Here is a 10,456-nt window from a genome sequence, read left to right on the forward strand (position 1 = left end):
TGTTTTGTGTTAGAATCTTACTGGTGTCGGTGTAGCCTAACTTAATGTGGCAGATTTTCCACTTCCTATTTCCTAAACTAAAGGCCAATGGTGAAAAACAACCTAATTTCCGAATCATATGTTCAAATTTGAATAAGCCTTACAAGGTCTCTAGATTTACGTGCCATTTAAAAGACCACGTACTGATGCCCCAACCTGCTGCGCACCACCTCGCTTAACTGGCAGGCCAGTTCAAGAACGGCTGAGACCCCGCCCCAGCCCTGACACGCTCGCGCACGCACAAGGTCGTAACATCTCCATCGGGTCACTGTAGGCAACCACTGTGTTTGTGGAGCTAACACTTCCTTTGGGCGTTGGGTGGGGTAAGGTGCACTCTATATTTCTAAGAACACTTATTGTAAATATCACTAGACTCCTGTGCACATGACTGAGTGCAGATACAAAATTGTTACTTGCCAGTAGTTACCAAATGAGTATCGTCATTGTTACACCCCCAAAAAATGTGTTTTCAATTCAAGATGATCCCCAAAATTTTAAGGCAAATGTACTTATTTAAACCCCTATTTACACTTAAATTAAGTAAACAGGGATGAAATTTATCCTTATTTGCTTTAAAATTTTGGGTATCATCTTGAATTAAAAACACATTTTTTGGGTGTATATTCTATTTGAACTCAGTCTGGACCAAAGAGTACGGTTCTTGTTACGATTTAATCTTGGACATTTAGAGTGAATATTATCCCAGACTTCGGCAAGTGTCAAAAAGTAAGTAGTCACCAAAGGTAAAATGCAATAAGTAGTCGGAGGCTGGTGGGACTGGTGATGTTTTATTGCGTGGGGATGGACTATTTATAATGAGGGGACTTTGGTGTTGACTTAGTGGTAGTAAGCAGCGGCAGCCTGGTAACCCAGAGGGGCGGGGTGGGCGTACGCTACGGGGGCGGCGACCTTGGCGATGGGGGCGGCGTAGGCCACAGGGGCGTGGACCTTGGCGATGGGGGCAGCGTAGGCAACGGGGGCGGCGACAGTCTTCACCACGGCAGCCTGCAGGGGCTGCTTGTGGACAACAGCGTTGAAGCCGTTGACGGGGTCGGCGGTGTACTCGACGGTGCGGCGGGTGCCGTCGGGGTCGACGACGGAGTAGGAGCCCTGGACAACATCACCCTGGCGGGTCTCCTGCTGGCCCTTGGAGTCGCCGGTCAGGGCGTCCTGGATGTCGTAGGAGTAGCTGTAGCTGGGGTTGGGGTCGTAGTCGGTGTCGACGGACACGGGGGCGACGGCCTTGGCGACAACGGGGGCGTGGGCGTAAGCAACGGGGGCAGCGAAGCTCTTGACGACGGGGGCGGCGTGGGCGGCGTATGCCACGGGTGCGTGGGCGTACGCGGCGGGAGCAGCGTAGCCAGAGTACGCCACGGGGGCGGCGTGGGCGTACGCAGCGGGGGCGGCGTAGCCGGAGTACGCCACTGGGCCGGCGGGGATGACCCCAGCGCTGGCCGCAGCCACGCAGGCGACGAAGACAACAAGCTGGAGGAGGAAACACCATAAAGCGTGATTAGTGGGAACTCTTGCAAACGATAGCTAAATGTGGTAAGAACTTGTCGTTGTGGACTCTTTAGAACGTACCTTGAATGCCATGACTGCTGTTCTGCTGTGGACGGCTGCCGAATGTGCTGGTCAGCCATCTCGCTTGTCCATTTATACCTGGTCCACCATCGCTCGTTTTCGGCGGGAGGAGCTTCGCTGCAGCAGCAACCTCCTCCCCGAGGTGCGTCTCTGGCTGGCACCTCCCCACGCCCCCCGCCTCCCCTCTCACCTGCCGTCTCGCTTTTCACCCTTGCCCCTCTCCCCCTCCTCTTCTGCTTACTATCTCTGCGTATCTGACATCACGGTTCTAATTCTTCCTTTCCTGTTGTAGTCGTCCATAAATCTGCTACTCGAACCTTCCAGTAGCCTCTCTCGCTACTCGAACTCGCTCTATTGGTGATGTTGTGGAATAATAAGTACATAAACAAACAGCTTTAAAAATTTAACATGAGGTCAAACAATGAAATAATTTTTTTTCGGCAATGTCTTTAATATCTGCTCTGATTTTTTCCGGGCTGTGTCAATAGTTTCTCCGTTATTTTTTCTTTAGTTTGATTCATAGGAGGCACCTAACTTTTTTTGTACTTGTTTGACTAAAAGTTAGTGTTCGAAAAATCGAATCGACCGGGTTTACCTGATTCAAGTAGCTGTAAACAATCGGCAGTATTTATCGGCTATCTTTATCAATCAACAATAACAGAAATTTTCTATCTTCGAGTAAAGGCAGCCACTGGGGACTGTCTGAAAAGTTGATTAGGTATGGATATAGATACATTAACGCCCTTGTAATTTTACTAATATGAGAGAATGTGCGCGTTTGCGGATTCGCTAGGAAACTCAGGCAAAACTGGTGGAAAGGAAGGGGGGGCCTAATTGAGTGCTCGAGTTATTATTGGCTGTCCCTGGCTGGGCAGGCGGTGCCGAGGTGCCTCCCGACCCTGACCCAGACAAGGCAGACTACACACTCGCGCCCCCCACACCAGAGAGCCCCGCCCCGCGGGTCGCCCCGGGCCAGACGGCTCGATGCCTGATTTAGTGCGCGCAGGTGGAGTCTTGTAGCGTCTTTAGCGACAAAGCTGCAATTTTTTGGGTTTTTGCCTTTTTATGTATCAGTAACACCTGCATTCTCTAAAAGCAGAGCGTTGACCAGAATACTTTATTTAATATGTTTTATGTTTTCTTCTAGAATTGGATGGATTTTTTTTTTGCGAAAGGTTCTAGTTAATTAACTCAATGAGGTATGAAGTATCCATTTGTACCCTGTTTATAGGTAAGAAGGAGGGATTTTTTTAAAGCGATTAAAACAAAATACGAAAATGCATAATCCATTGACCCCACTTGTACGTCAAAACGCGGCGGGTGGGGCCTTCGTCTGAACCGGTCGTCTCCTCGCGGCCCGCTCAGGTAGGACGGAGCCGGGTGGAGCCGCTTTTGGTGGGACGGACCAAGGCATGAGTTGCTTCCCTTGAACGTCTCCCACACCAAACTGAGGGCGCCGGCCTTTGTCGTGTACTGTATTAGTGATTGATTGTTAGCATTTTGTCCATCGGGCCGTGAAATCGCGAACTCTATACGGCGCCGTGATTCAATGTTAAAAAGTTAAAAGGTATCAATTGCAATATCCGAAACATAAATTAACTTATGGTGCTGGTTCGAATCTAGTCAGCCCAGCTGTTTCTTGTCAAGTGTTCTTTTTTCCCTGTGCTTTCTGCAGAAGAGGCATTAATCTTCCAGGGTCTTTAACAAAAATGTGTCACTTTCTCTTTTAACCAGTACTTTTTCGATTTGTGACGTGTGAAACGTGTCGAATTGTTGAAGGTTGAATTGGTTGAATTGGAATTCAACGCAATAGTCCATGCAAACAACTTCCCTTTTCCCTATTATTTTGCATACCGCCGACGAAAGGCTGATTGTGAGTCGCCAGAGGACCTGTCAACAATCTGCTAATCCAAGTGCAGAACATGTTCTACAGTTATAAGTGTAGAAACTCCTGAAAGTTCTGCTGTTCCAAGTGCGATTTCCGCAGCAGGATTAAGGACATTTTTTCTAGAGATGCGACGTTAAATTGAAACGGATAACGAGTCCTAAAATGACATTCGTATTCTTTCGCGTATCTGTTTTAATTTAAGTCGCAACCCTTTCATGCTAGTTTGAAAGAGAATTTTAATACAAAGACGATGGTCTCATCAGAAAAAAAGATTTTTGTCCTGGATGCAGAACGTTTTAGTTCTACACTTACAACTGTAGAGCAGTTCTACATTAGGAATAGCAAAGGCACTTTAGGAGATAGCTTGTTTGCTAAGATTGTCTGATAGCTTGAGAAATATGTGACTTAATGTCTGTACCTAGACTGCCGAAAATTGTCGTCCATTGCCTGCGTTGGTGCATAATAAATTCTTACGATTTGTACGCAGCTTGAATTATTTTTTTGTGTACCTGCGCTATGGCATATTATTTGTACTGAATTGTGAACAAATATGGACAAACGTAAGCAGCTATGAACAATTTTGTTCATAACTGCTCTTGAAGTAATACGCAAGAGTTTGCGAGGTTCACAGAAATTGGTGAGTGTGATCAAGAACGTTCCTAAAAGTTTTGTGTGTGCCCATCATGTTTCATGTTTCGAGGCCCAGACAGTTCGATAATGGAAAGAGGAGTAGCGATTTAGCTGATTAAAAACATGCTCTGAGAAAAATGTTTTGTACCGAGACCGAAAGTTTGGACGCACTAAACAGTTTTGCCCTGGACAGCAACGTTTTGTTGCTGAGCTTCGAAATTTTGTTGCTACGCTCAATAATTTTAGTGTCGGGAACTATCAAGGTATTACGGGAACTACTGGGTATTACGCATTGGACGACCGCCCAATGCGCGACAGGAAATGATTTCTCAGTGTTTACTTCAGTTAAACAAAAAGGCATGGTATTAGATATGTTTTATGATACTGTGTCAGAACTATCATGTTTTATGTATGCGTATGCGTTAGCTCTTACCTCTGAAAAGGGAATACTTTATGAAAAGAATCAAATATTTAGTTTTTTTTATTTTAGGTGAGAAATAAATAGGTGCATGTTTAACTTAGTGGTGGTAGATGGCAGGGGCAGCGGCGTAGCCGAGAGGGGCAGAGTAGGCCAGGGGGGCGGCCACTTTGGCGATGGGGGTGGAGTAGGCGATGGGGGTGGGGGCGGCGTAGGCAACCGGAGCAGCAACCTTAGCGACGACGGGGGCGGCAGCCACAGCGACGCCGGGGCCGTCCTTGTGCACGACGGCGTTGAAGCCGTTGACGGGGTCGGCGGTGTACTCGACGGTACGACGGCTGCCGTCGGGCTCGACGAGGGAGTAGGAGCCCTGGACGACGTCACCCTGGCGAGACTCCTGCTGGGACTTGGCGTCGCCGGTGGATGTCGTAGGCGTAGTTGTAGCTGGGGTTGGGGTCGTAGTCGGTGTCGACGGCGACGGCAGCCTTGGCGAGGACGGGGGCAGCGGCGTAGGCCAGGGGTGCGGGAGCCAGCACACCAGCGCGGACGACGGCCACGCAGGCGGCGAACACGATGTACTGTGGACAGAAACACTGCACTGAGTAATCTCTTGACACTTCGAAACCTTTTTCATTCGCGTTGTAGATGACTTTAATCCACTGTGTTCACTTCTTGTCTGAGTGAGTCACTAAACACTAAATCACTGCACTGTATCCGTTATCCGTGGGGTGTACCTTGAATGCCATGGCTGATGAGGGGGCTGCTGCTTCTGGACGAAGAGTGTCGGTGCACTCTGTCGGCTGCGCTTATATACCCGCCCCCTGCTCACTTTATCTGATGCAATTCCTAAAGCGGTTTTTGCAGCCCGTTGGGCCCAGGAGGCGCACACCCCTCACGCTGGGCTTCCTCGCCCATCCCCCTATCCCACCACGTTACTGCTTCTCCTTCCTCGGCTCCTGTCTCCTCCCACCATCTTCCGAGCTCGCGCATTCGCGAAAATGTGCGACCATGCGGAAAGCGGGATGGTTGAAGGTGGATATAACATGTCTTAATCTTCAATTCTATCTTAAATTTTGTCGCGATTGGGGGACAAAACTGACAATTTCGCCCACGAGTTTGTAGGGAAAAGGAAAGGCTTTGAGGAACTCCCAAATTTGCGAAAAACTCCTCCAATCTCGCCTCAGACTATGAGGAATCTCCTTAAAAAATGATTTTAAAAAATCCCACAATTTTTCAGGAGACTTCCACGAAATCATAGGATTTTCCCTCAAATCAAGGGAGTTCCTCAAAGTTTTCCCTTTTACCTCAAAAAATGAGACATCGTGTTTACCGTGTAACTGATGGCCAAAAGCGCTCTTGCCACCCTGTCTTCTATTACTATAATTGTGAAAAAAGTTTGCACGCCAATTGATGTTCAAGTTCCAGTGTGCATTTTCTAGACACATTGTGGTGTCTAACTAGGTTATACGTCAGCTGGTGTTTAAACTTGCGACACTTCCGAAAAGTATGCTGGGCCGTAAAATTCTCAGCTGCACCCCATTGATAGTATTACGTGAAAGAATTGTGAACTGTGTCCAAGTTCATCCAAAAGTTCTTCCGTTTCTACGTCCCTCTCTTAATTTTCGAGATGTTGGCCGATCTTTGCCGATCTAAGCCATTTTTTTTTAAATATGCATTAAAATGGCTAAAATTGGTTAAATCTCGAAATATATGAGAGGTACGTCCAAACGAACGAAATTCTGATATTTAGGTCCTACAATGACGTGTTTAGTAAGGGGGCGAACTTTGCAATTTTTCATAATTTTCAATTTTGGTTTTATTAAGTGAATTTTCGAAATTGTAATTGCGTTGCGCGGATACTAAATATTGTTCGATCGAGTTGCGATTTTTTTTTCATTGTATTCGACGTCTCAAATTCCGACGAACCCGCGCGCGGAAGAAAAACCTGCACACAAAAATGCGGACGGGTTAGGGCGTAATAGTGTCTTACCGCGGGTTAGCGGGACTGAGTCCCTTGTGCGCCTTCTGGGCCACCCATCCAGCTGCGGTAACTAGTTCACGGCCGTATGCAAATAACCGATCGAGGCCCTCCTGCCGCCCCTCCGCTTCGTTATATTGAGTGGGAATTGATCGGAATTATTACTGTCAAATCTGATACTTTACCGTGCGTATAGTTTTGAATTGATTTCTATTGGACCACTTTTCGGTCCAAAGTGTTCGTTTTCTTGTTATTGCTTTGTTTTTTATGCAAACATTTTGTTTGCGGCGAATATCGATGCGTGGCACTGCGCGGTCGTGGCGTGGAGGGGGCCTGCGAGCAAGGGCTGGCGGAGGCGGACCCCGACCAAGGTCCCAAGGGCCGAGCCTCGGGATGTTATCTTCTCTTTGCCGTGAGGGTGGCGGTCTGGTGGCCGGCTGGTCGGTCGGCCACGAATGAACCTTTTATACCGCTTCACCTGCCAAGGTCAGGAGGGGCCGTTTGAGAGAATATATGATACTTTATTTTGCGTTTGGCGTTTAGAGTGCAGCACTGTGAAAAATATCCTCGTAAATTTACGATATACTTTGTTTGTAATATTTACAAAATATGTTGTAAATATATGAATCTCGAATCTTGCTCCTCACTGAGTTCTTAGCCGATACATAGCGCTTGAAATTTTAAATTTTTGAACTATTATTCTACGACACGCTCCACGGACAATTTTCCCGTGAGACCTACAACTATTCTTTGCGCTTTGAATCAAACTCTATTCAGATTTATCTCTTTTGCATTCATTGAGATTTAGAACTTGCAGATCATGACTATGTGTAACCGTAACCATGCACGCTAAAAACAACGTCTGATTTTTTTTTAGGAAAAAGGGGAAACTTTGAGGAACTCTCATATTTAAGGACAACTCCTCAGGATCTCACCTCAGTAAGGAATCTTTTTAAAAAATGAGGGAAAATACCAATCTTTTTTAGGAGATTTCGAGGAGATTTCCTTGAAATTTGGAAAGTTTTCATCAAACTAAGGGGGTCTTTAAAATTTTGCCTTTTTTCCTCAAGCCAGACATTGTTTTTACCGTGTATGTGTCATATTCAAAATTCTTGTTTCATCTCCCCATGCCGAATACTGAACGACTTTCTTTCTAATTGTAAATGGACAATTTTAATGCTAAGAAGGGAACGTTTTCCTGCACCTGCACATCTCAACCCCTTTCAGGAACAAATCTATTTCTTTACAGTTATAGTGGGTGTTGCTTTGCTCCGTTTAAGAGAAGGGTGTCCAGGACGCTGCTGGGCGGTCCCCGCCGGGCTGCCCCGCCGTGGACCGGCAGACGATCGGCCCTACGCGGTGCGGCTTTGGGGCGTGGTCGGGCGTGGCTCGCCGTCATGCTGACCTTGTCCTTGCACATGTATTCTCTCATCCTCGTCTCGTCTCTCACCCACCCCTCCTCTCGTTCCACTCTTCTTTCCTTTCCCTTTTCTTATTTGTGGCCTACCTCTTTGGCCCGCTTTATTGGCGAAGCAGGATAAAAAGAAGGAAAGGGCTCAAAGTTGAGTCTGTCCGCTTTCCCAAGGGCGTCCAGGTGCATCGTGCTGTCTGAAAAGCAGCGTCTGCCTTCATTTTGTAATTACCTGTCTTTTGTCTCTCAGCTATAATACCTGCAGATTACTTTTAAGTGATGTTTTTCACCCTTGCTGTGAAGGTGAATAGATAGGATCAAATCGCAACATCTAACTTTTAAAAATGATGTTAAATGTTCTAGGTTGACCGGTCTGTGCTACAATTTTTGGAAAATTATACCCATGACAGGGTAGAATTAGCGTATTTTTAACAGGCAATGCAAAGTAGTGAAAGGCGTGACAGCACAAGCCTTTGCCCCCCTATGGTCACATTTAGTCACGTTCGTGAGGAAAAAACTTAACTTTTACCTTTATACCACTGCTTAACTGGAACTTAACTCTTACTACACAAAAGTTACTTTAAAGTATACACAAAGTACTAGAAATTTCGGACAAGGGGTTCAAGTTGGACTTAATGTTTACATAAAGTTAACATTTGGAAGTTAACTTTCATCAAATACACAATAAAGTATACTTACAGTTCATTTCTCCCCCCCCCCCCCTCAGGGTGTGTGACGTCATTTTTAAACGGCCCCTTAGTGCTGGCTGGGTAACTTCACCCCGCACCCCCTCCTCTCCCGCATCTCTCACCCACTGCCAGCCCAGCCTTTCTCCTGCTACCGGATGCCTAGGCGGTTCGACGACGCGACAAGATTTTAGCGTTCGCAACGGACCCTCTGTCCAGCAGTCGGAGCAATACCGAAGACGGTCAAAACGATGACTGATTTTTTTTTTTGAGGAAAAGTGTCAAAATTTTAGGAACTTCTACAATTGAAGGAGAACTCCTGAGTTGTTGAGGAAGTACTCTTACAAAATTCGCACATTTTTTGAAACACTTCCTTAAAATTTGAGAAAATTTCCTAAGATAATGAGCTTCTTAATATTTTTCCTTTCTCCTCAAAAAAATCGACATAGTTTACCGTGGACTGCTTCATGGACGTGGTTTGACAGTTGCAGGGCCCCGGAGCCGCTCCGGTTCATGGCGGTAATACCCCTCACGTCTCTCCAGCGAGGAGTCCGCAGGCTGTCCTGCCCGTTCCGCCCCCCTCTGTGCCGCCGTTCATAGACTTGCGCGCCCTCTGTGGACAGTGCAGTGCAGCGGTGCTAAGCCGGGACTAGCCTGTGGCGCCACCACGTGCCCTGTGTGGCGGCTTTGTTAACTAAACGAGTGTTGACCTCACGGGAGCTAATCAGATTTTGGCTGCACTGCACTCCGAGCTGTTTGGGATTCTTGTAGATTGTTTCGAGCCATTTAGTGTCTCTTTTTATCACCCAACAGATGGGTTATACAAATTTGCTGCGTTTATTAGGTTTGTGGGAGATTTTTTTAAAGAAAGGGATGTGTCAACTTTACTGGGAAATGGACGCCCAATACGGGGCGGGATATCTGGAATGTAACGCCTAGTAGGGATGTGGTCTGATTACCATAGGGCCTGATTTTACCGCGTTGTGTGGTACCCCACGTCACGTGGCATCCTTGTAAAGGGTAAAGTATCGTGCTTTTGAGGCCTATCTCTCACTGCACCCAGAAAACCGTTTCTTTGAATTAAAGAAATTTTACTTAATTCAACCAAAATTTCGTGCCAGAAATCAAAGAAAACTTTTTCGTTCATACAAAGAAAAAATTTCTTTTACAGAACAAAAGTTTTGTCAGATTGAACAAATTTTGTCTGTTGAGCTAAAGAAATTTTTTCTTCTAATCAACGAAAATATCGTCAGTTCGCGATTTCGTTAAGTCAAAGTTACGGTCTTCTGGGTGTGCTTTGCTTTTTGGCGCTTGGCGGTTTTTTCGCCGGAAAATAGGTCGGAATTAAAAACGTTATACAATGTAATGAAACGTGAATGCCTTAAAAAGTAAAATAGTTGACAAGTTACACCCTCCCCACCCCACCCCGACACAGTACATTCTAAAACAAAAAACATTTGTCTGTGAGTACCCAGATCTTTTGTTAGCTAGTTATTTGAGTTTGCCCAACTAACTTTACGACGTGTGTGTGTCCATTACCTGAGGTATTTTGTCCACAGGAATCAATTAAAGGTGTGCTTGAATACTAGAAATATATCACATTTATTTGCTTATCTACACGTTCAGGTCAATAAATACTTGAGGTAATGTGGAAGGCCTATATGAGCACTTAATGGTGGTAGGCAGCGTAGGGGGATGCAGCGTAGGCAACAGGGGCGGCCACCTTAGCAACAGCGGGGGCGGCGTAGTGCACGGGGGCGTGAGCGTACGCAGCGGGGGCGGCGTAGGAGTGCACAGCCGGGGCGGCGTAGTGCACGGGGGC

General features: G+C 46.5%; 2 protein-coding genes and 1 pseudogene across 3 annotated transcripts in view; 1 reads left to right on the forward strand and 2 right to left on the reverse strand.

The window, feature by feature from the left end:
- The window catches only part of LOC113217635 (neurobeachin-like protein 1), a 346,454-nt gene that overhangs the window by 72,585 nt on the left and 263,413 nt on the right, over positions 1-10,456 (forward strand).
- LOC113217652 (cuticle protein 21-like) lies at positions 809-5,322 on the reverse strand. Of its 2 annotated transcripts, none has more exons than XM_052263713.1 (2): positions 5,294-5,322; positions 809-1,524 (listed from the first exon to the last, which is right to left on the reverse strand). In XM_052263713.1, the coding sequence occupies exons 1-2, from the start codon at positions 5,303-5,305 to the stop codon at positions 877-879; spliced, it is 660 nt and encodes a 219-aa protein (XP_052119673.1). In that variant the 5' UTR covers positions 5,306-5,322; the 3' UTR covers positions 809-876. The 2 variants fall into 2 exon arrangements, with proteins under 2 accessions (XP_052119673.1, XP_026293425.1); XM_026437640.2 differs by lacking the exon at positions 5,294-5,322 and adding an exon at positions 1,624-1,698.
- On the reverse strand, positions 4,610-5,378 carry LOC113217644 (larval cuticle protein A2B-like; annotated as a pseudogene).

Source organism: Frankliniella occidentalis, unplaced genomic scaffold (genome assembly GCF_000697945.3).
Source record: "Frankliniella occidentalis isolate FOCC.00 unplaced genomic scaffold, Focc_3.1 Scaffold13, whole genome shotgun sequence".
Taxonomy (NCBI): domain Eukaryota; kingdom Metazoa; phylum Arthropoda; class Insecta; order Thysanoptera; family Thripidae; genus Frankliniella; species Frankliniella occidentalis.